Genomic DNA, 23,142 nt, shown 5'->3' on the forward strand with positions numbered 1-23,142 from the left:
ACACAGCTTCAAGCACCTTTTTCGAAATTGGGATCGATCGATTTGGGACGAGCCAACCCCGCGCCCGCGCTCTGCTCCTCTGCCCGGCGCCCGCCGAGATACGGGGCCGTCATGGTCATCACCGCTACCCACGACCACATCAAGCAAGACTTGCTCGTGAAGTTCGGCACGTCGCAGCTCGACTGGCGAAACCGTCCGCCGTGGAACCCGACAGTGTGGCTCGCGACCCAACAGCAGAAACGCGCGCTGATGAGCCAGGCCGTCGTCAAGGACGTTCGGAGCGCCGTGCAGGCGTCATGCACGAACCAGGACTACTACAATGGCAACCCCGAGGACTGGGACTGGGACAGCCGCAACGGCAGCTCGGTGATCGGACTGCTCTGGGCCGTCGGCAAGGACGGCGTCCCCCAGCACGTCCTTGTATGGCAGAAACGCCTCCACTACCTCTACCAGCTCCACATGAAATACATGAGCTCTTTCGCCCTCCGCACGGCGCGGTACGCCTTCCTCGGTAAGGGGCTCGACGTCTACGGCGACTACGCCGTCTGCGTCGCGGACGCGCCCTACGAGTCCTGCTGCGAGGCCGGCGGCTACACCGCCATGGTGCTCGCGCTCGGGCCCGAGCGGATGTCCTTCGCGGTCCAGATGCCGATCGGCATCGCGATCATGACCGCGGACGTGCGACAGGCGCTCGTCCACGTCGCTCGCCACCTGACCGGCGGCGACAAGGAGCGCGTCGAGCGTTGCCTGAACGCCAAAGATGGCGCGCTCCTCGACGTGCCCGTGCCGAACGACGAGGTCCGCGAGGCGCACAAGCGCGCGACCAAGGACGCCCTGGACCGCTGCTCCGGCGAGAAGCGGAAGAACTGGGAGGCCCAATTGTTCGGTGCCTCGCGGGAGGGGTGGTCGCAGAAGAAGAAGGACGCGGCGGACGGCCTTGGCGGCTTCGCCGGCCTCGACCAGACGGAGGCGCAGGAGTACGGCCGCGAGATACCGCGGCGGGGCCACCAGGCCGCCAACGTCCTCATCGAGCACGTGAAATCCGGCGGCACGCGGACCTACGACAAGGACGGCTGCACATACAAAATACACGGACGGCACCCCTTCATCATCGCCGACGGCGCGCCCCAGAAGGACGGCCTCTACACGGGCAAGGTGGGAACGCGCAAGAACGACTTCCGCGTCAACATCGAATGCGACGGCATCATCACTCCTACCATCTGCTACTACGTCGCCGAGGACCTCGGCCTGCTCCAGCCTACCTTCAAGCTCAAGCGCAAGATCCGCGACATGACCGTCGACAAATTGAAGCGCGAGTGCAAGACGTTGAAGATCGACATCGACGGCATGAAGAAGGACGCTCTCCGGCAGCTCCTCTACGACGGCATGCGCGATCCCTGGTCCCACAATGGCAGCAAGTATTTCGACGGCGCGGTGTGCCCCCAACTCCGCAAATGCAAGCAGCGCAAGCAGCGCTCCGACGCCGGCGTCCCTCGAGGCGGCGGCCGCAGCAAGCACGAGTCGTCGAGCGACGAGTCGTCGTCGAGCGACGAGTCGTCGTCGAGCGACGAGTCGTCGAGCGACGAGAGCGTCGAGTACGACGAGCGCAAGGTCGCGCGCATGAACTCGCGGCTCAAGGGCGTCGAGTTCGCGGACGACACGGGCGACATGTGGACGGTCTTTCTCGTGAGCTTCGACGCGGAGCACGAGAAGATGGTCTGCTTCTACTACGACGCGGCGCTCTGCGACTCGGACGACGTCACGGTCGAGGACTGCGAGTACAGCGGCGCCGACGAGGTCCTCAAGTGGATCTCGGCCCACCAGAAGCCCCACAAGCGCCGCTAGAAGCGCAAGCGCGACGCGCTCGCAGCGCCCTAATACACGTGGCTGCCGGTCCAGAGAGTCGCGCGTCGCGAGGACTAGTAAGCCACTCGCTCCTTACGAAGCCCCGGCGGCCTTGTCCTGCTCCGCCGCGACGACGATGTGCGCTCGCCAAGCCCTGCCACAAAGTTTGCCCGAGCCAAGCGTTTGCTCGGCCGCTCGTGCACGATGGACGTCGACGCCAAGGATGCGGCGCCGGCGATGAGCGGCCCGCTGGTCGCGCTGACGGTCTTCGCCGTGCTCGGCGGGTTCCTCTTCGGCTACGACACGGGCGTCGTCTCCGGCGCCGAGGTGTTCATCAAGGAGGACCTCAACCTCAGCGACGGCCAGGTCGAGGTCGTCGTGAGCATCACCGTGCTCTTCGCGGCGCTGGGGTCCCTCGTTTCCGGCCCGCCGATGCAGAAACGCGGGCGCAAGCCCGTCATCATGGTCGCGGCGTGCTTCTACGCCGGGGGCTCGGCGACGATCGCGGCCGCGCCGGGCTTCGGCGTCCTCGTGCTGGGCCGCGTGCTGCTGGGCCTCGGCGTGGGCCTGTCGTCCATGGCGATCCCCGTCTACGTCGCCGAGGCCGCGCCGCCGGAGATCCGCGGCCGCCTCGTGAGCTTCTACAACCTGTTCATCGTGCTGGGGCAGGCCGCGGCGTGCGGCGTCAACGTCTGGGCCGCCGCGGCGCTCGGCGTGTCCGCGCGGTGGCGCGCGTCCATGGGCGCCGCCGCCGCGCCCGCGCTGCTGCAGCTCGCGGGGTTCTGCTTCCTGCCGGAGAGCCCGCGCTGGCTCGCGCAGCGCGGCGACGTCGCCGGCGCGCGGGCCGTGCTGCGGCGGCTCCGGGGCGCGTCCGCGAGCGACGCGCGCGTCGACGCGGACCTGGGCAGCGTCAACGCCATGGCGCCCGAGGACATCGGCGACGTGCGGTCGACGCTCGAAGAGATCCGCGCGTCGCCGCACCTCCGGCGCATCTTCGGCGTCGGCCTGGGGCTCATGGCGCTGCAGCAGTTCTCGGGCGTCAACACGATCATGTACTACGGCGCGTCCATCATGATCATGTGCGGCTTCGAAGAAACCCAATCCGTCCAGCTCGCCGCGGCCCTCGCCGTCGCCCAGGGCCTCGGCATTCTGTGCTCCCTGCCGCTCTGGGAGCGGCTCGGCCGGCGGCGGCTGCTCGTGCCGTCGACCCTCGCGTCCGCGACGTGCCTGCTCGTCGTCGCCGCGGCCTTCGCGCGGGGCATCTCGGCGCCGGCGAACCACTTCGCGGCCCTCGGCGGCGTCTTCTGCTACCTCCTGGCCTTTGGGCTGGGCCTGAGCAGCGGGCCCTGGGTCGTGAACAGCGAGATCTACCCGACGCGCGTCCGCGGCGTCGGCAACTCCGCGGCGTGCTTCGTCAACTGGGCGGCGAACTACGTCGTGTCCGCGACGTTCCTCTCGGCCTGCCGCGCCTTCGGCAACGCCGCGACCTTCGCGGGCCTCGCCTTCGTCGGCTACGCCGGGGCTTTGTGGATCCACCGGAGCCTCCCGGAGACGAACGGCCTCACGCTCGAGGACATCGAGGACCTGTTCCGCCGGCGCTGCGCGGAGTCGAGCGGCGGCCGCACGCGCGTCCCCACGGACGAGCCCCCCGACGACCGGCCGCTCGACGACCGGCCGCTCGCCTAATCTTTCGACGGACGGAAGCGTGGACCCCCGAGCTTAGTCGGCCTTGGGCCCGTCCTTCTTCGCGTCCTCGGCGCCGTCGTCGGCGGAGCCGGCGACGAGGCGGCTCCGGTACTGCTCGATCATCTCGATCTGCTCGAGCTCGGCGTCGTCGAACTGGGCGTCGCCGCCGGCCTCGAGGTCGCACTGGCTCTCGAGCGCGCGCTTGAAGTCGAGCTCCTCGCGGTCGAGCTCGTGGCACACCTGGGCAGGAAAAGAGTGATTCAACATCGCTTCAACGTGAGTGTTCCGCGCGCGCGCGTTCCGGAAAAATCATCCACGCTTCGAGGCCGTTCCAAGAGATGATCGCTCGTCCAAAAATCAGCCGAAACGAGTGGAAAACGGCCGAGAGAGGAGCCTTTGATGTTGGGAATTTCGCACTGTGGCACACGCGCTCGTAGTTGTAGGTGCCCCCGCCGCGCCTGCATCTCCGGTAGCAGCGCTTGCAGAGGATGACGACGAGGGCCAGGGCCGCGAGGCCGCCGACGGCGAGGCTCGTCAGCTCGAGGAACTGCAGGGGCGTGAGCACCCGGTGGGCCAACGCGCTCGCGAGGTCGCCCATGGCGCCGTCCGCGCGACGGCGCGCGCTCGCGGCGTGCGGCGCCGCGGACGCGACGCGCTCGACGGAATGCGCGCGCGGCGTACGACGGCGCGGATGCGGTCGCGGTCGTCGGCGCGCGCGACGGCGGCGGCGGCGCGGACCAGCGGCGGCCAAGGACGCGCGAGGTTGGAATTGCCGCAAAGATTGAGTCAGCGACGGCTTGCGCAGCGGCGAGGGGACGGACCAGCGTGCAAACCAAAAAACATGCCCGTCGACTATAGCAAGTTCGACTCCATCGAGGACTCGGACGAGGAGCGCGAGAAGGAGACCAAGGTCACGAAAACGGCGGAAAAAAAAGCCGAGGCGCCCAAGGACCTCGTCTGCGCGAACTGCGGGCGCGCCGCGGAGAAGCTGAGCAAGTGCTCCGTGTGCAAGAAGGTGGGCTACTGCTCGGTGCGGTGCCAGCGCAGCGACTGGCAGTTCCACAAGCGCACGTGCAAGAAGCCACCGGCGGCCAAGGGCGACGCGAAGCGCGACGACGCGCCGTCGAAGCCCAAGCCCGCGCGGCCGCCGAGGAAGGCCGCCGTCGCCGAGTCGAGCGACGACGACGACGACGACGCGCCCATCACCTGGTACAAGCACCGCGAGACGAAGCTGCCCCCCTCGGCGGCGGGGCCGAGCAAGGTCGAGCCCGCGGCGGCGCCGCGGCCCGTCGCCGCGGCCGAGCCCGAGCGGCGCGCGTCGCAGGGCAGCGTGTGGAACACGGCGGGCACCTGGGAGGAGAAGGATGTGCTCGGCTGGGCGCGGACCTGGCTCGAGGCGTCGCTGCCGGGCCTGAGCCGCGATCTCCCGCGTCCCGCGAAACCGGCCGTCCGATCGAAACTCTCGAACTCGTCCCTCCCGACAGGCGACTTCGGCACGGGCGTGCTCCGGGTGACGGCCGTCGCCAAGGTCGAGGGCGACGCGTCCGTGGGCGTCATCCGCGGCCGCACGCGCCACATCTTCGACCTCGAGCTCGAGGTGCGATGGGAGGCGCGCCTCGGCGGCGACGAGACCAAGTACAAGGGCAAGCTCAAGTTCGCGGACGTGACGCACGACCTCGGCGGCGACGACGCGGACGCCATTCCCTGCCAGTGCCTCTTCACGGACGAGAAGAAGGCCGGCGCGGGCGCCGCGCGCATCAAGCAGCACGCGCTCGGGCCCAAGGCCGCCGTCGACCCGGCGCGCCTCGGCGCGACGCTCGCCGACGACGTCGTCGCGGAGCTCAAGGCCAAGTTCCTCCCGGCCTTCGGCGCGCTCTAGCCGCGATTTTAACGCCCGAGGCAGCTCGCGGTCGCTCCGCCCGCCCTCGCGTCTAGACGCAGGAGAAGCCCTGGTCCTTCTTCTCCCAGGCGACGACGAAGTCGGACCGCGGGTGGTGGCTCGACTCGAGGCGGAGCCCGCCGCCGCAGCCGCAGCCCGCGAGCGCGGCCGCGGGCGCCGCGGCGACGCCGCCGCGCTGCTGCTTGAAGTAGCGCCGCTCCGCGGCCGTGTCGAGGAGCTCCACGAGCCGGTCCATCATGGGGTCCCAGTAGCGGAACTCGTCGACGAAGGCGTCGCGCTCGAGCACGTGGACGAGCAGGAGCTTCGACTGGGGGTCGAGGAGCTGGCGGCTGCGCTTGACCTGCCAGCGGTAGAAGTTCGTGAACGTGAGGATCGGGTGGTGCTTCGGCAGCCCCAAATCGTGGAGCATGCCCTCCCAGAGCACCTCGACCTCGTGGAGCGTCGCGCCGATGCCCTTGATGCCGAAGGACGCCATGACGTCGCTCATCATGATGCAGTTCTGCAGGTCCACGCCGTGGATCTCGTGGTCGGTGCCGACCGCGTTGCGGATCGCGTGCTGCGCGGCGGTCCTCGCGCGGAGCACGCGCGCGATCCAGCCGCGGCGCGTGCGGAGGTCGCCCTTCTTCGCGGCGTCGACGACGTCCCGCAGGTGGAAGCCGTCGCTGACGAGGTGGACGTCGTCCTCCTCGAGCTGGAGCGCCTCCCCCAGGTGCCAGACGTGCGTCCCGCTCGCCGCGATGCCGTCGAAGACGAGCTGGAGCCGCACGGACGTCTCCTCGCTCCGCGCGACGGCGGCGCGCTCGCGCCGCTGCTCGGACAGGAGCTCGCGCGTGCTCTTCCGGGGGCTCGCGCCGCCGCCGCGCGAGAGCCCGCGGACGAGCGACTCCGACCGGTGCGCGGACTTGCGCTCGTGCATGACGAGCCGCGCGGGGTCCATGACGCACTTGGCCGTGGCCAGGCCCTGGCGTTGCAGCTCCGCGTCGTGGCGGATCTTCTCGACCGTGATGAAGGTCTCGTGGCTGAACCCCTGGGTGAAAACGGTGGCCTTCGCCGTCCCGCTCACCTCGTCGTCGGCGCGCGTGAACTCGCAGGCGCTGTGGCACATGCTGTCGTGGGTCGTGTGGCCCTTGGACCGGCTCCGGAAGAAGCCGAGCCGCGCGAAGAGCTTGTCCCGCACGCCCGCGGTCTTGTGCCTAGGCGACGGGGGTCGGCGTTCGTCTCGCGCGTCCCGGCGCGAAAAAAAACGGGTTTGTCCCTCGACGCCGCGACGCGTGCATGTACTCGGAGTAGTAGACCGTGTCCTTGAACTTGGGCGCCTGCCCGTGGCTGGCCGGCATGGCTTCGGCCACCTCGTGGGAGCTTAATTTGAGAGTGCAACACAGACGACCCGTATCCGACCATTTTCCCGTATCCGGCGGCTAATCGAGTACGAGGCAGCCCCGCACGATGAAGGTCGCCGTCGCATTCCTCGCCCTCGTGGCCGCGGCCAGCGGCGCCAAGCCCGTCGTGAACTCCCACTCGACGGAGGAGGGCCAGGCCATCGCCCAGGAGCTCCTCAACGACGCGATGAACAAAATGGGCCAGACGGCCGAGGGCGCGAAGAAGCTGGCCGCGGACCCCTCCCTCTACAAAAAATTCATCGCGGGCCAGAAGCCGGAGCGCAAGCTCGCGGCCGCCGTGCCCCGCGCCCACGCCGAGGGCAAGGCGACCATGCACGCCTACTCCCGCGAGCAGGGCCGCCTCAAGGGCGAGGAGGTCATCAAAGCGCGGCAGGCGCGCGAGAACCTCCGGGCGTCCTCCTAAACGTCCCCCTCGCGTCCGCCCCCGCTCCCCCGCCCCCCCGCCCCCCCGCGCCCCCGACGCGGACGGTTTCGTGACGACGGATGCCGCGCTCCCCGGCCGCGAGACGCGGCCGGACGCCCGGCGGCGCCGACGCCCCGAAGCCGCCGCGGACGAGCGATCCCGCGAGAAGGTCCCTGCCCTTGGGGCCTGAGTGTGCCGTCGAACACTCGCCTAACACATTTGACTACTTTCGATCGACGGCGGCGGGACGGCGGCGGCGGGACGGCGGCGGCGGCGGGACGGCGGCGGCGGCCGTTCGCCCGCGCCGCGGGGGTTTCTTCCGTTGGTGGCCCCGCCTTGGGGCGGCGAGCGCCGGAGTCGGCTGCGCGGCGTTGCGCTTCAGACGCGTCTGTCGTGCGGCCGCGTGCCGACGAGACCGCGTCGACGGCGCGCGGGCGGTGGGGACGGCATCCGACGGCAACACCGAAGTCCTCACCGAGTCCCTTGACTCTTCGGCCGCATCGCCATCTCCTGGTCGCGCCTCGCGCCGGCGCGCAGCGGTCGGCCGCGTCGCCATCTCCCGGTCGCGCCTCGCGCGCAGCAGCAGCGATGGCGCCGCGCCGCGCGAAGCCCACGGGCAAGCCGAGCTTCTTCAACGCGACGGCGCTGGAGAAGTTCGTCGTCGGCCGCGGCTTCCAGGCCGTCCACGCGTCGCGGCTCTGGCGCGTCGTCGTGCGCGCCCTGCGCGAGGTCGACGTGCCCGACGCGTCGACGCGGGGCGAGGCGCTCGAGCGGCTCGTCTGGGCCAAGGCGCTCGCGCTCTGCGCCGACGCGCGCCAGAAGCTGCCCCGGGCCGCGGTCGAGCTCGCGTCGCAGAATTTCCTCCTCTTCGCGTCGACGGCCGACGCCTTCGAGGAGTCCAAGGACGGCGACACGACGAAGCTCGTGCTGCGGCTGCGCGACGGCCACCGCGTCGAGGCCGTGGCCATGCGCCACGGGAGCCGGACGACGGTCTGCGTGTCGAGCCAGGTCGGCTGCGCGATGGGCTGCCAGTTCTGCGCGACGGGCACGATGGGCATCATCGGCGACCTCGACGCGTCGGAGATTCTAGAGCAGCTCGCGCACGTCACGTTGAACGAGTGCCGCCGGGGCCGGGCCGCGCCGCGGAACGTCGTCTTTATGGGCATGGGCGAGCCGCTGAACAACTACGCGGTCGTGCGGGCCGCCGTCGAGGCCATGTGCGACCCCTTCCACTGGGGGCTGCGCAAGAAGGGCGTCACCGTGTCGACGGTCGGCGTCGCGCCCGCGCTCCGCAAGCTCACGCGCGAGCTGCCGGACGTGAGGGTCGCGCTGAGCCTGCACGCGCCGACGCAGGCGCTCCGGGAGCGCCTCGTGCCCGCGGCGCGCCACTGGCCCCTCGACGAGCTCGTCGGCGCCCTCGACGACCACCTCGCGAAGACGGCGAAGCGCCACTCGTCGTCGTCGTCGGGCATGATGGTCGAGTACGTGCTCATCAAGGGCGTCAACGACGCGCCCGCGGAGGCCGACGCGCTCGCGGCGCTCTTCGCGCACCGCAACGTCTACCTGAACATCATCCCCTACAACCGGAACGTCACGGCGGAGATCCACGGCTTCGCGCCGCCGGACGAGGCCACCGCGCGCGCGTTCGGGAAGCGGATCATCGACGCGGGCGTCCGCGTGCGCCTGCGCAAGGAGTACGGCGCGGACATCGCCGCGGCCTGCGGGCAACTGGCGCTCGACTCCGCCGCGGCGAAGAAGTCGTTCAACGCCGTCGACATCGAGGACGCCGCGGGAGGCCCCGCCGCGGGGCCGGCGAAGCGACGGCCCCGGACCTTCGGGCCTCGCAAGGCCGCGCCGGAGGCCCGCGCGGCGTCGACCGCGGCGCCGACCGCGGCGCCGACCGCGGCGCCGACCGCGGCGCCGCGGGCGCGGCCCGACCTCGGCGGCTACCTCTTCGCGGCCATCTCCCTGACGTCCGCGGCGCTGCTCCTCTGCCCCGGGTAAGGAAGATTTTTCGCACGAAGCGACGTTACGCCGCGGCGCGCGCGAAGCGTGGGCGCCGGGGCGTTGCCGGGGGGATACGGGCACGGGGGCGTGCGCGTGGGGACGAAGCGGGCAATTTCAGCGCCTAGGCGGCCTCGCGGAGGACCTTGACGACGGACTTGAAGGCGAACCACTCGGGGATGTCCTCGCCGCCGCGGAGCATCTTGCGGAACTTGGTGCCGGAGAGCTTGAGGGCCGTGAGGTTCTCCTCCTTGGCCTCCTCGGCCGTGACGTAGCCCTTCTCCTCCGAGTAGACGAGGTTGAGCGAGGGCACGGCCTGCATGCCCATCTTGGGCCCGTTCTCGAGCGCAAAGTCCTGGGCGTCGTAGGCGCCGTAGAAGTCCTCCTCGTCGATGGACGACTTGCAGCCCGCCATGTCGCGGCCGATGATGAAGTGCGTGCACCCGAAGTTCTTGCGGATCATCATGTGGTGGATCGCCTCGCGCGGGCCCGCCATGTGCATGGAGTAGGGGAGGTAGGCCCAGAAGGTGCGCGGGTTCGCCGTCTCCTCCTTGAGCACCTCGTAGGTCTTGTAGCGCACGTCGCCGGGGATGTCGCCGGGCTGCGTCGGGCCGCACGTCGGGTGCACGAGCACGACGCCGTCGCCCTCAACGTTCGGCGCGTCGAGCGCGCGCGTGAAGAGCTCGTAGTGGGCGCGGTGCACGGGGTTGCGGCACTGGAAGGCGACGATGTCGACGCCGTCGGGCAAGCGCTCGCGCACCTCCGCGGGCGTCTCGCACGGGAACTCGCGCACGGGCTTGTTGAGGCCGACGAGCTTGCCGCCGAGGTAGTACTTGCCGCGCTCCATGGCGACCATCTGCGTGCCCGGGTGCTCGAGGCTCGACGTGCCGTAGCAGTTCTTGCACTCGAGGGGCTTGTCCGGCGCGAACTTGGACGTGACCTCCATCGTCGCGACCGGCAAGTTGCCCTGCTTCAGGAGGATCTTCGCGCCGACGGCGACGGCCTCGTCGTCCGTGTCGAAGACGACGGGCAGCGAGAACATGAGGCCGGAAGGCAGCTCCATGGAGTTGACGACGGAGCCGTAGGTCGCCTCGTCCATGAAGCCCTCGAGCGGGCTGAAGCCGCCGTTGCAGAGCAGCTCGACGTCGCACGACTGGCGGTCCGTGAGCTGGAGCTCCATGGAGCACGACGCCACCTCGGACTCGATGTCCTCCGTGAAGAGGTTCACGAGCTTGCCGCCGTGGGGCTCCTGCTTCGACGCCGCGAGCGACCTAAGGAGGGTTCGTGTGTCTTTCAAGCTGCGGGAGATGACACTCCCGACGCGCGACGCTAAGTTTTCCCGGACGCCGCCGGCGACGTGACGGGCGCGACCATGGGGCGCGGGGCCATGAAGGCCGCGGCGGAGCCGGCGAGAGCGAGAAGGCGGACCATGTTGATAAGCCAAGAGCGAGCTAGCAGTGCGACGTCGCAGTCACGTGTGCGTGGCCGATGGGGCAAGGTCAGCGAGGGGCGCGGCACCGTCTGCATCGCGATATCGACGACCTGTGGGAAAGGACGTGGAATAAGCCTGGTTTTATCAATTTTGCCCACCCACTTCATAGCGCACGCGCACACAACGTTTCGAGCAACATTCGAAGCACGACCGCTGCGGCGAAACAGGAGAGAAGCTCTCCGACAGCGGCAAATCACGACCGCTGCGGCCAAACACCACAGAACCGCTCTGCGACAGGACAGCAACAAATGGGCGCCGCCATCACCACGGCCACGCTCGTCATCGGGCTGAGCGCGTCCTGCGGCGCCTTCTCCTCGACCGCGCAGCCGCGGCCGCCGACCGCGCTCCGGGCGAAGAAGGCCGACCCGTCGCGCGTCGCCGACGGCCTCGTGCTCGCGTACCGCGGCGCGCTGCTCGCGTCGGCGACGGCGCTCGCCGCGGGCACGGTGCGCGCCGGGCTGGAGGGTAGCGGCCTCGCCGTCGACGGCCCCTTCGACGGCCGCGGCGAGGCCGCGGCGTTGAGCGCGCTGGCGCTCGTCGCGGCCCCGGGCGCCGTCGACGCGGCGAGCGGCAGGGTCGCGGCCGCGGCGCGGCTCGCGCTCGCCGTCGCCGCCGCGAGCGCGTACGCGGGCGACGCGGACGCCGCGCTCGCCGCCGTCGTCCTGGCGTGCTGCTACCGCGAGGTCGCGTTCTTCGGGTTGGAGTACAAGGTCGAGGCCGCCGTCGCGGCGGCGCTCGTCGCCGCCGCGCCGTTCGCGCCGGCCGCCGCGCGGCAGGCGGTGGACGCGGGCGCCGCGGCGGCCTACGCGCTGCTCGCCGTCGCCAAGGTCCTCGAGCCCCTGGACGCGGACCGGCGGCCCGACGGGTCGGGCTTCCTGCTCGGGCCCTGCAGCGTCCGCGAGATCGCGGCCGAGCGGACCGTCGACGTCCGCGAGGCGGTGCTCTGGCCCGGCCGCCGCGACATGTGCGTGCTGGCGTCCGACGGCGACGGGACCCACTTCGGCGCGTTCTTCCCGGCGGCGGACAACGAGCGGCCCGTCGGCGTCATCTCGCTGTTTTTGGAAGGAGACGAGGCGACGTTCCGCAAGTTCGCCGTGCTCGAGGACTTCCGGCGCCGCGGCGTCGGCGGCACGCTGCTCGCCGCCTGCGAGGCCGCCGCCGCGGACCGCGGCGCGGCGGCCATCGCCTGCGACGCGCGCCGCGAGCAGGCCATCGCCTTCTACGAGGCGCGCGGCTACGCGGCCGACGGCGCGCCCTTCAAGAAGTACCCCGGGAGCGACGAGGTCTACGTGCGCATGCGCAAGCCCCTGGGCAGCGTCGTGGATTAACACGCGGCGCGGGTGATACGGCGCGCCTGCTTCTTCTTCTTGTCGGGGGGAGTCGTCGTCGTCGCGAAGGGGCGGGGCGCCCTCCGCTACGCGACGGCGCAGCCGCAGGCCGCGTCGGCCGCGGGCGCGTCGCGCGTCGCCTCGTCCTTCGGCGCGACGCGCGCTTCGACCTTCTTCTCCATCTTCGCCGCGGCGCCGGGCAGCGACTCGCGGAGCGCGGCGTTGGTCATCACCGCGCCGATGTCGACGGGGCCCTCGTCGACGCGGCGCGACCGCTCCGCGTCCGCCGCGGCGTCCGCGGCGCGCGCGTTCGCGGCCCGCTCGGCCTCCTGCGCGAGCGCGGCCTCGAGGGCCGCGAGGACGCGCGACTCCTGCTCGCGGTCCGCGAGGCCCCGGACGAGCACCGTGTTCGCCCGGGCCTCGAGCTCGACGCCCAGGGTCGCCGCCGCCGTCGGCCGCGGCGCCGTGCCGTGCTCGGCGACGCGCGCGGCCTGCTCCGCGGACGACGCGCGCCGCGCGCGCCGCACGTTCGCCTCGCGCTCGCGGCGCGCGTCGTCGTCCATGTGCTTGAGCTCGAGGAGCCGCTCCGCGCGCGCGGCGGAGGCCGCCGCGTAGGCCTTCTCCCGGTTCGCCGCGCGCTCGCGGGCCATGGCCGCCTCGAGCGCGGCGACGTCCCGGAGCTTCTCCGCGCGCGCCGCCTCCGCCGCGACGCCCGAGAGCCGCCGGCTCTGGCGCGACGCGACGCCGTCCGCCGTCGCCTCGAGCTCGCCCGCGTCGACCGGCGGCCGCGCGCGCCGCGGCGACGACACGCGCTCCGCGCGCTCCGCCTCCGCGGCCGCGGCGACGACCGCGCGCCGCTCGGCCCGCGCCGTCGTCTCCGCGGCGTCCGCGGCGTCCGCGGCCGCGACCTGCGACGGGTCGGATTGGTGCCTACGTAGCCCGCCAGGCCGGAGGCACCGACGCTGGCCGCGACGCGCTCCGCGCGCTCCAGCTCCATGGCCTCGACGGCCGCCTTGCGGTTCCGCTCGCGCTCGCGCTCCGACTCGGCCGCGAGGAGCGCGGCGGCGTAGACCTACCGAGGGTTTCCTTGAGGTCGCAAGCGGCGATCGAGGCTTCCGAAAAGCGACCAGTGCTTCGGGTCGCGAGGGGGCCACTTTCCGTCGTCGGACGCCGGGACGGACGCGCTCCGCCTGCTCGCGGTCCGCGAGGCCCTTGACGAGGATGCCCGTCGCCGTCCGCTCCGCGGCGGGGACGAGCGACTCGTGGACCTCCGCGAGCGACGAGCGCCGGGGCGAGCTCCCGTGCGCGCGGACCTGCGCCGATCGCGTCGCGCGGAATCGTCGCCGCGGCGCGACGCCGGCGCGCGACTCGTTGTTGTTGCTCCTGCTCCGCGAGCGCGTCGGCCAACAGGGCGCCGGCCGTACGCTCGGTGCGTTCTCGCCGCACAATCGCCTCTTCTTGTTCGAGCCGCTCGCGGAGCGCCGTCGCCTATTGTGACATTCTTCTCCCAAAAAAGTCGGGGAATTCTTCCTCGCCTGCGCCGCCTGGGCCAATGCTACGTTGCGCTGGCGCTCGAGGTGCGAGAACACCTCGTCCACCGGCGGGGAACGGCGCTCCTTAGGCATTTTTGGCGCTCAGAATCTCAAGGGAGATTTTTTTTTGCCGCAAAATAGCGAGTGCGCAAGCCTCGGCAACGCCTCGACCCCCTCCGCAGCCGCCCACGGGTGCGGGAGCCCGAGGCCTCGCCCTGGAGTTCGCCCTGCCGCACGATCCGTGGTGTTCGTTCGGTGGTCGTTACGCGGGAGCGCCGGGGCGTCGGTCCGGCGAGCGCCGTCGCGCGCGCGCGCGCGCGGGTGCGGCTCGCCGACGCCCGCCGCGCCGCGCTCAGGAGGCGGCCTGCTGGAGGCTCTTCATGGCCTTGCTGATCTCGTCCTGGAGGCTCTGGAGGTGCGAGATCGCGTCCGCCTTCATCTCCGGGTCCGCCTGGAGCGACTTGAGCGTCGCGTCGTCGTTGAGCGCGACGCAGCCGTCGGCCGACGGCAGCTCGACGAGGAGCGACGGCGCGGCCGTCTCGCCGGCGAGCTTGGACTTGGAGCCCTTGACCTTGATGGTCGCCGCGAGCTTGGCCGTCGACATGGGCACCGCCGCGAGCGGCGACCCGTTGACGGACATGATCGTCTCGCCGCAGCGCGGCGCGCGCGCGTTCGCCGGCGTCGCCGCGACGCGCGGGCCGCCGCCGCCGCCCCGGGGCGTCGCGCCCGGGCCGCGCGGCGCCGCGGGCGCCGCGATCGACTTCGACCGCGACGCGGACGTCGGCACGACCTTCTCGACCTCCCACTGCGCCGCCTTCTTCAGCGCCTCCTCCATGCACCCGCCGAACTCGCTCGAGAAGTGGTCCACCTTCATCTCGCGGATCTTCCGGGGGATCTTCAGGAGCTCGACCTGGAAGTGGTTGAGGAACTCCTGGCGCATGTCGCCCATCGCGCGCTTGAGCTTCTTCACTCGCCGCTCGGACTCGTGCTCGAGCTCGCCGATGACCGTCTCGAGGTACTCGGGCGACACCGTCTGGTTCTGCTCGGCCTTGTTCTCCGGCGCGTCCTCGGCGACGGCGGCGACGAGCGCCTTGCCGCGGCGCTTGCGCGTCTTCGGCGGCATGTCGGCGCCTTTGGCGGCGAAGCGACGGCGGCGGGGACCGTGGCGGTTGTGGACGGCGTTTGGGGCGACGTCCGGGGCGCGGATCGGCGCGACGCGACGTGCGGCTGCGCGGGGGTCGACGCGCTGAGAAAAACGACGTTATCGCTTCTTAGCGTTGTCGCGCGCGACTCTCGGAGGTCTTCAGTGACGGGCGCGATCTCTCTCGACGCACTGCGACGACGAGCGAACTCTCAAAGAGCGCGAGGGGGCGGCAACTGACAAGAGGACGCGGCCATCGACTCCAACGACGAGAAATGTCGATTTTGTTGACGCGAAGTTGGCCTCCGACGGCCCGTAGACATCCGCGTTCACACTCGTGCCCGATTCCTCTCGTCATGCGCATGCGGTCCGAAGCTCGGGGGAGCGGCGTCGTCGTGGGTCGCCGACGTACTTCGCCATCCGAACGCGCGGCGCGGTCGGTCACAAGGGGGGGGGGGACAAGGCGCGAGCTGGCCGTTCGTCGACGCGCCCTTGCGCTGGTGAATGCCCGGGGTCGACGCGGCAGAGTCGAAGCGCGTTCACAGGAGACGACGGAGGCGCGAGCTGGTTGATAAGGGGGCCCTGCGCGACGGTGCGTGCCGCGGTCCCCGGCCACGTCCCCGGCCCGTGCCCAGGCCGTGCCCGGGGCCCCGTGCCGGGCCCGTGCCGGGCCTCCCCGGCCCGTGCCCGGCCCGTGCCCGGGGCCCGTGCCGAGTGCCGGGCCCGTGCCGGGCCGCGTGGCCCGTGCCCGGCCCGTGCCCGGGGGCCCGTGCCGAGTGCCGTGCCGCGTGCCGGGCCCGTGCCGGGCCGCGTGCCCGGAGCGCATTTACCGTGCCGGAACCCCCGTGCCCGCCGTCCCCGGCCCCCGTCCCGGGGCCGGACCGTCGTGCAGGGGCCCGTTTGATACCAGTGAAGTGATCAAAACTCGGATTCTGATAGCCTGGATTTAAAAGTCAACATTTTTGTTGAACTTCAGCACTTTTGTTGAAGTTAAATCTTGCGATTTCTTGACCCGAACCAGCGACCGCGCGCAAAAAGTCTTCGCAAACGTGCAATCAACGCGTGAGTATCATCAAGCTTGCTTTGATACGACCATTTAACCAATTTTGGCCGTGATTTCAGCCCGCGGACCTCCGCGACACCGCGCCCGCGCGCGCGGTCGACGCACAGCCTCTATGGAGGACTAATGACTCTGGCTCCGCCGGCCGGAATTCGATGATTGATCTTTATTAATTAATTTCCTATGGGCGTGTCTAGATGTACGTTGATCACTTCACTGTTTGATACCGTAAATCTCGCCGGGGTATTTCGGCTACCACGTATCTTGTGCTGAGCACGGGCGTTCTCAGAGCCCAGGCCTGAGATCGGCGACATCCGCGCGTGATGGCCGCATCAACAGCGTCCCCGCCCCCCTCCCCCTCGAAACCCGACCCGGGGTACTTCGTCGGCGTGCCCGCGTCGGCCCAGACGTGGCCCGGGCCCGGGGGCGACGCGGGGCGCCTGAGCCCGGACATGCTCCGCGCCTTCGAGAGCGCGCGCGACGGCGACACGGCGCCGCTCCCCGCGGCGGCGCCCCCCTCGTCCTCGAAGGGCGCGAAGGCCCTGTTGAGCATGTTCGAGCCTCCGGTGACCGCGGCGCCCTCGTCAAAACGGAATCCCTGCGCCCCGGCCGCGCCGGGGCTTCAACGCCAAAACCCGAAGCAGCTCGTTCCGGATACGGCCTTCGACGCGCTCGCCGGGCGCCCCATCGGGGCCTTCCGCGGCCACGTCGGGAAGCTCTTCTCGAGCTGGTGGACGGGCGCGAACGCCCACACCTACAGCGGCGCGGGCCTGCCCCGCATCGCCAGCGAGGAGTGGCGTTAGCTTACGCCCTCGGCGGCGCCGCGCGCCCCCGCGCGCCGCGCCGCCGACCGGGCCCAGCGAGCCCGGCTTCGCACGGTTTGCATCTGTTTGACGACCGGTGGCCCGTCGCCCCTCGGCAAGTAACCCAGGACGACGCGCCCCTCCCGCGCGCGCGCGCGAAAAGCGCCCGCGGCGGCGGCCGACCCCTAAAATAAATGTGATCTCCTATCCGCGCGGCTACGCGGCGCGGCGCGGAGCCCGCGCGCCGCCCGAGCGCGCGCGCGCCTCCCTGCCCGCGCGGCCGCCGCGCGCCGCGCGGCGTCGCGAACGGCGGTTTTGTGGGAACCGAGCGTCAGGATCGCATCAGTGGCCGTGCGCGTCCGGTCGTCCGCGAGTCATCAACTTCAAGACCGTGGATTACTTGGAAGCCGCGAGATCCGCGCTGTAAACTTCACCGAGCGTATCATCCTCGTCAAGATTGCCAAAAAACGAGAGGTCATTCATCAGGGTGGTGCCGAGCCTCATTCATCAGGGCTCGTGCAGGGTGGGCAGCCACCCCAGACCTCAAGCACGACGGAGATGACGGAGAAAGCCCGTCCGCCCCCCGCGTCCCGTCGCCCGACCGCCCCCGCCCCCGCCCCGAGCCGCCCCCGCGCCGCAGGCTACAGGGCGGCGTCCCCGAACGGCGCCGCCGGCGCGTTCCTGTCCGTGGACGACGATGCCCCGGCCCTGGAGACGGGGTCGGGCCCCCTGGGCCCGACGCGGCTCACGGGCCGCCTGAGCAGCGCCCTGCAGGAGAGCTTCCGCGGGTCCGTGCGCATGAGCAGCCAGGAGGTCGACGCCATGCAGGAGAGCTTCCGGAAGCGCAAGGCGAAGCAGGGCGCCCTCGAGAAGGGCCAGTTCCCGGAGCAGAAGGGCGCGATGTTCCCCGTGCTCGACCCGGACAGCGACGCGCGCTTCTCCTGGGACTGCTACCTCATGGTGCTCATCTTCTACGTCATGCTGGTGACGCCCTTCCAGCTCTCGTTCACGAACGCGCCGACGCACCCGAAGGACACGTTCACGCTCGGCAGCCCCTCGGGCTACAACAAGTACATCGGCCTCTGGGTCTCGAACATCTTCGTCGACATCGCCTTCATCTGCGACCTCGTCCTCGCCTTCAACACGGGCTTCTTCGACCACAACGAGGGCGAGTGGGTCGTGTCGCGCGACCGCATCGCGCGCGGCGCCCGCGTCCCGGGGTTTCGGGGGGGCGCGTCCATGGGGGGACGCCCGCCGCGCTTTTTTAGGTGGGCCTACTTCCGGAGCTGGTTCTGGCTCGACTTCCTGAGCGTGCTGCCGTACAACGCGATCGGCGGCGGCAACGCGGGCTTCCTGAAGATGCTCAAGTGCGTGCGCCTCCTCAAGCTCTTCCGCGTCTTCAAGCAGCCGCGCATCATGGCGCGCATCGCCGCGCGGAACACGATGCGCGCGGGCCAGCAGGCCGTGCTCAAGTACATCGCGATCCTCTTCTTCCTGCTCCACTGGGCGGCCTGCGCCGTCCGCATGATCGGCTTCCTCACGCTCGACGGCTGCCACGCCAAGGACAACCTCGGCGACGACCCGGCCATGACCTGCGGCGAGACGATTTTAGCCAAGTACTGGAACCGGGGCATCTGGGCGCAGTACGTCAACGCGCTCGTCTGGGCGCTCGGCACGCTCCAGGGCGGCACGGACGCGACGACGGTGGCCGAGGAGGTGCTCTGCCTCGTCGTCGGCCTCCTGGGGTGCATCGTCATGGCCTTCCTCGTCGGCGACCTCTGCAACGTCGTCGGCAACATGGACCCCGTGGGCAACGACTACAGCCTGACCATGGACACGCTCAACAACTGGTTCGACGAGTCCCAGCTCCCCGTGCACCTGCGCAAGCAGCTGCGGGAGTACATGGGCCTCGCGGAGAAGTCGTTCCGCGACGCGCACAACAAGGCGACGCTCGAGCGGCTCTCGCCGACGCTCAAGGCCGTCGTCATGCACCACAACCTGGAGCGCGAGGTGGCGAACATCCCCTTCTACGCGGCCGCCGTGACGCGCGCCTACGCGCTCCAGCCGGGCCGCCGGCTCTCGATCACGCCGAGCGACAACTTCCAGCGCGGCGCGCCGCGCGGCGGCGAGCGCTGCGGCCAGCCGCGGACCGCGACGATGATCGAGCTCGACTCCAACCTGGAGATGCTCGTCAAGTACGACGACGGCGAGACGGAGGAGGAGGTGCCCGTGAGCCGCGTCAACGTCCACGGCTACCGCCTCGGCCCCGCGTTCGAGCGCCAGATGGACGCGTTCATCTACCAGCACGACCGCTTCGTGCTCGCGCTGAGCACGCACGTGAGCACCAAGTTCTTCATGACGGGCGACGTCATGGTCCACGCGAACCAGAGCCTCAACACGGAGATGTTCATCATCTCCACGGGCCGCGCGCTCGTCTGGGGCGACAAGTCGGCGAACCCCGTGTTCTCGTTCACGCGCAAGTCCGTCTACGACACCATCGGCGACGACATCTGCATGCTCACGGTCGCCGGCCGCAGCCCGACGCCGCGCCTCTACAGCGTGCGGTCGACGACGACGACGGAGTGCTCCGTGCTCGACGGCCCGCCGTTCGTCGAGACCGTCGGCAACGGCCAGTTCTCCGCGTTCTACCGGGGCATGCGCAAGTACGGCGCCTGGCAGCTCCTCCGCTACGCCATCCTCCGGTCCGTGCGCCTCAAGCAGCGCCTGGGCACGCCCTTCGAGGCGTCGCTGCCCGCGCTCGGCGCCGGCGCGTGCGAGCCCGACGCCGTCAAGGAGGCCGCGGCCGACGCCGTGCAGGTCCTGCTCAAGAAGGTGCTCGCGACGGACGCGGGCAAGCTCGAGGGCCTCGCCGAGGTCGCGGGGGCGACGCTCTGCCGGAGCCTCGAGGCCGTGAAGCAGATCCTCGCGGACCCGGCGGCCGCGGCGCTCGCGGAGCAGGAGGCCGTCGAGAAGGTCACGGCGTCGACGGCGCCCGTCGGCTCCCTCTCCATGTTCCTCGAGCGACCCACCTACCCCTCGGGCCGCTTCTACGCCCCCAACCGCCCGAGCCAGGACCAGGACGCCCTCGCGAACCGGAGCTGCTTCTCCCTCGGCGCGGAGGCGCCCCGGGCCGTCCCGCTCCCCCCGGGCGTCAACACCGACGGCACGCCCGTCGACCCCGCCGCGCGGCCCTGGCAGCTGACCTGCTAAATTTCCGTTCCGGCGTTCGTCGTGGCCGGTCTCCCGGAGCCCCGGCAGTGCCCCGGCGGCCCGCGACAACCCGCGACGAACGCCAACATCCCTGCGTTGTACCTCACGTTTCCCTCAGTTGAAGATTTAGAACATCCCGGCGCCATCACGGCGGGCAGCCTTTTCTCGCGCGCGCGCGAGGCCCCTGTTACATACGCGCCGTCGGGCATGACCATGTCCTACGGCAGCATCGCGGCGGCGGCGCCCGCGCCGCCGTCGCGGCTCCCGCCGCTGGGGCGGCTCCTGGCGGCGTTCGGCGCCGTCGGCGCCTGGGTCGTCGTCGCGGGCGCCGCGCGGTCGTCGCGGTTCCGCCCGACGCTCGCGGCGGCCGGCGCGGCCGACGCGGTGTCGGAGCCGGGCTACGCGGTTTCGCGCCACCCCGTGAGCGTCGACCAGGCCCTCGAGGCCTGCGCCGCGCTCCCCGCCACGCCCGAGACGTACCGCGACTGCCCCGCGGCGGACACGACGATGTGGTGCCTCCGCATGCGGAGCGCGTTCAAGTCCGGGGCGTTCGACCCGGCGGACTGCGACACGGAGATGTGCCTGAGCATGGCGACGTCGCCCTGCGCTCAGAGCTGCGTCGGCGCGGACGGATCCTTCGCCGAGGCCGGGTGGTTCGAGCCGTGCGCGTGGGACGCGATGGTCCACTTCGACGCCTTCTGCGACGGCACCTGGACGCCCGCGCTGCCGGCCGCCGTGGGCGCCGTGAAGGACGGCGACGACGACGCCGCCTACGCCGCCGCCAAGGCCCTGGGCGCGGACGGCGGCAACGACGTCGACGACCCGGACGCGCTCAACAAGTGCGACGCCAAGGCCTTCTGCCTGGCCTGCGGCGCCGACGACGCGTCGGCGGAGTCGTGCCGCGCGGCGCTGGCGCCCGTCGGCGGCGTGCTGGCCTCCTTGCCCTGGGGCGACGGGCAAGCGTGGGGCGGCGCGCCCGTCGTCCCAAACCGGCCCGCGGACGCGGGCTACGCGGACCCCGCCCGCCGCCGCCTCGGCCAGGGCGGCGAGGGCGGCGTCGCCGTGCTCCTCAACAAGGGCGACTTCTGCGGAAACGACGAACGCGCGTAGGCGCCGCGCGACGTAAGGACGACTCGATCGACGTCCCGGCGGTGATCCCGGCGGCGACGCCCGCGCGGAGGCGCCTCCGCGGTGCGGATTTTAGGGCGCGGGGGGGGCGTCGAAGGTCGCGGCCGCGTAGGCGAAGGGGTCGGCGACGTCGGCGACCTCGCCGCGGGCCGTCGCGAAGCAGCCCGCGCCGCAGGCGAAGCCGGCGCAGGCGTCGACGACGGGCGCCGGGGGCGCCCCCCCGGCGAGCGCCGCGGCGGCGAAGCGGTCGACGTAGGCCGCGAAGGACTCGCCGCCGACGGTCTCGAGGTTGCGGTAGTTGCCGAGGAGCTCCGGCGCGCCGCCGCCGTCGCCGACGACGGCCGCGCCCTTGGTCAGCTGCTCGTGCATCCAGCACGACGGCGCGTAGACCGCCGCCGTCGCCGGAAGCTTCGCGAAGGCCGCCTCGTAGCGCGCGTGGACGCGAGCGCTCGCGGCGCGCTGCGCGGCGTCGAGCCGGCTCCGGAGGTACGACGCCTCGGAGCCGCGCCACGCGGCGAAGGCGGCCGCGTCGTCGGCGGCCATGGCGTCCGGGTTGATGTCCGACACGCGGTGGAGGAGGAACGCGTCGTCGAGGGCCTGGAACACGACGAGGGGCGCCTCGACGTAGGGCAGCGCGTTTTCGGTCACGTAGCACCGCCACGCGTCGGCGGCGGCGAATTCGGCCGCGCAGCGCTCGGCGACGCGCCCATGGGCGAAAGCGAGCTGGTTCCGCGCGTAGGTCTCGGCCCAGGGCGTCGGCGACCCCGGCGCCGTCCCGTCGACGGCGCGGCGCGCGTCCGCGGGCATCGGTAGATCGAGGTAGACGGCGCTGTCGACGACCTGTGTGGAAATCAAATCTTCAACCCGACTTCAATGTGCGCGTAATTGAACGGTTTAGACCAGACTCTTCGACTGCGCTTCAAGAACTCGACGAGAGCAATCGATTCGTCCAAAAATCAGCCGAATCGACTTCGAATTGGCCGAGATAGAGAGTTCTGAAGTTTGGTGGGGGGCCCCCAAACCAGTGGTTGATTTCCACACAGTCGACGACGGCGAGGAGCGTCCCGCCGCAGGTCTCCCGGACCCGCTTCGCCAGCCGGTCCGCGTGCTGGACGACGCCGCGGCCGCCCGCGGACGACCCCGAGAACACGACCAGAGTCTCCGCGCCCGCGGCGCCGAGGCCGCGGTTCCGCTCGAGGTCGTCGAAGACGGCGTCGAGTATGCGCGACCCGCGGAAGTGGCGCCCGCCCGTCGCGTCCGACGCGCCCCGGTCGCCGACCCAGGCGTCGGAGGAGCAGTACCAGACGTAGACGGCGTGCGCGTCGCCGAGCAGAGCGCTCTCGCCGTCGCTCAGGATCGTGCCCGGGGCCGCGCCGAGGTGCTCCTTCGAGGCCTTCGACGAGAAGTGCCAGGTCTGGCCCTTGGCGGCGTAGGCCGCCTCGTTGGCGGCGCACTCGTCCGCGCTCACGCAGGCGCCGCCGCCCTGGAGGTGGACGACCCACGCGGCGCCGCCGCGCGAAGCGGGCGCGTAGTAGTAGAGGGCCGGGGTGCCGTCGTTGCACACGGCCCGCGGGTCGCCGTCGAGCAGGTGGCGGTCGAGGACCCGCGCCCAGCCGCCGGGGGGACCGTCGGTGGCCGGGCCGTCGGCCTCGACGGCCAGCGCCGCGGGCGCGAGCGCACCCGCCGGGCCGCGCGCCGCGTAGGCCAGCAGGCAGAGGGCGGCGCTGACGACGGCGGCGCACCGCAGCGACGCCGTCGGCCGCGTCGACGCGAGCAGCGGCGCCGCCTCCGCGGGGGGCGGGCCGCACATCGTCCGGAGCACTCGATAGGGGGCTGCCTCTTTCCACGATCGCGTGATGTCATAAGAGCACGTTGCATGCACTATGGCGCCATCGTGGCCCCCTTCAATAACTCGTTAACATTGAGTAGTTGCAGCTCTGCGGCATGGCTTAGAGTGTTTGCGACTCGGTAGAACGCCTCCTCCGCGCGCGATGGACGGGCTCGATGCGCTCTCCTTCGACCACGTGCTCCGCCTGCACGCGGCCTGCTCCCTGGCCGTCGGCGCGTGCATGGTGCTCGTGCCCCACGCCCTCTTCGGGCGGCTCTCCGGCGAGCCCTACTCGCACGTCGCCCACGAGCTCGCGCGCTGCTACGGCGGCCTGACGCTCGCGCAGGCCTGGTTCGCCTGGCGCACGCTGGGCATCGCCGAC

General features: G+C 71.2%; 6 protein-coding genes across 6 annotated transcripts; 3 read left to right on the plus strand and 3 right to left on the minus strand.

Moving 5' to 3' along the window:
• Positions 1-74: 74 nt before the first annotated feature.
• SOC14 (hypothetical protein) lies at positions 75-3,542 on the plus strand (the record flags this gene model as incomplete). The annotated part of the gene is made up of 2 exons (XM_009036732.1): positions 75-1,797; positions 2,011-3,542. 2 exons carry the CDS (start codon positions 112-114, stop codon positions 3,529-3,531), a joined length of 3,207 nt encoding a protein of 1,068 aa, XP_009034980.1.
• Positions 3,543-5,462: 1,920 nt separating this feature from the next.
• On the minus strand, positions 5,463-10,669 carry AURANDRAFT_71195 (hypothetical protein; the record flags this gene model as incomplete). Its single annotated transcript, XM_009036908.1, has 5 exons — positions 5,463-6,458; positions 6,495-6,624; positions 8,819-8,917; positions 9,397-10,509; positions 10,584-10,669. The coding sequence occupies 5 exons, from the start codon at positions 10,667-10,669 to the stop codon at positions 5,463-5,465; spliced, it is 2,424 nt and encodes an 807-aa protein (XP_009035156.1).
• A 309-nt stretch (positions 10,670-10,978) lies between these two features.
• On the plus strand, positions 10,979-12,058 carry AURANDRAFT_62745 (hypothetical protein; the record flags this gene model as incomplete). The annotated part of the gene is made up of 1 exon (XM_009036733.1): positions 10,979-12,058. The coding sequence occupies one exon, from the start codon at positions 10,979-10,981 to the stop codon at positions 12,056-12,058; it is 1,080 nt and encodes a 359-aa protein (XP_009034981.1).
• Positions 12,059-13,942: 1,884 nt separating this feature from the next.
• On the minus strand, positions 13,943-14,713 carry AURANDRAFT_62746 (hypothetical protein; the record flags this gene model as incomplete). The annotated part of the gene is made up of 1 exon (XM_009036907.1): positions 13,943-14,713. The coding sequence occupies one exon, from the start codon at positions 14,711-14,713 to the stop codon at positions 13,943-13,945; it is 771 nt and encodes a 256-aa protein (XP_009035155.1).
• A 1,401-nt stretch (positions 14,714-16,114) lies between these two features.
• On the plus strand, positions 16,115-20,914 carry AURANDRAFT_62747 (hypothetical protein; the record flags this gene model as incomplete). Its single annotated transcript, XM_009036734.1, has 4 exons — positions 16,115-16,589; positions 17,235-17,814; positions 17,863-19,765; positions 19,853-20,914. The coding sequence occupies 4 exons, from the start codon at positions 16,115-16,117 to the stop codon at positions 20,912-20,914; spliced, it is 4,020 nt and encodes a 1,339-aa protein (XP_009034982.1).
• Positions 20,915-21,851: 937 nt separating this feature from the next.
• AURANDRAFT_62748 (hypothetical protein) lies at positions 21,852-22,742 on the minus strand (the record flags this gene model as incomplete). Its single annotated transcript, XM_009036906.1, has 1 exon — positions 21,852-22,742. The coding sequence occupies one exon, from the start codon at positions 22,740-22,742 to the stop codon at positions 21,852-21,854; it is 891 nt and encodes a 296-aa protein (XP_009035154.1).
• Between the last annotated feature and the right edge of the window lie 400 nt (positions 22,743-23,142).

The sequence above is a fragment of the Aureococcus anophagefferens genome (genome assembly GCF_000186865.1).
Source record: "Aureococcus anophagefferens unplaced genomic scaffold AURANscaffold_5, whole genome shotgun sequence".
In the NCBI taxonomy this organism is placed as follows: domain Eukaryota; class Pelagophyceae; order Pelagomonadales; family Pelagomonadaceae; genus Aureococcus; species Aureococcus anophagefferens.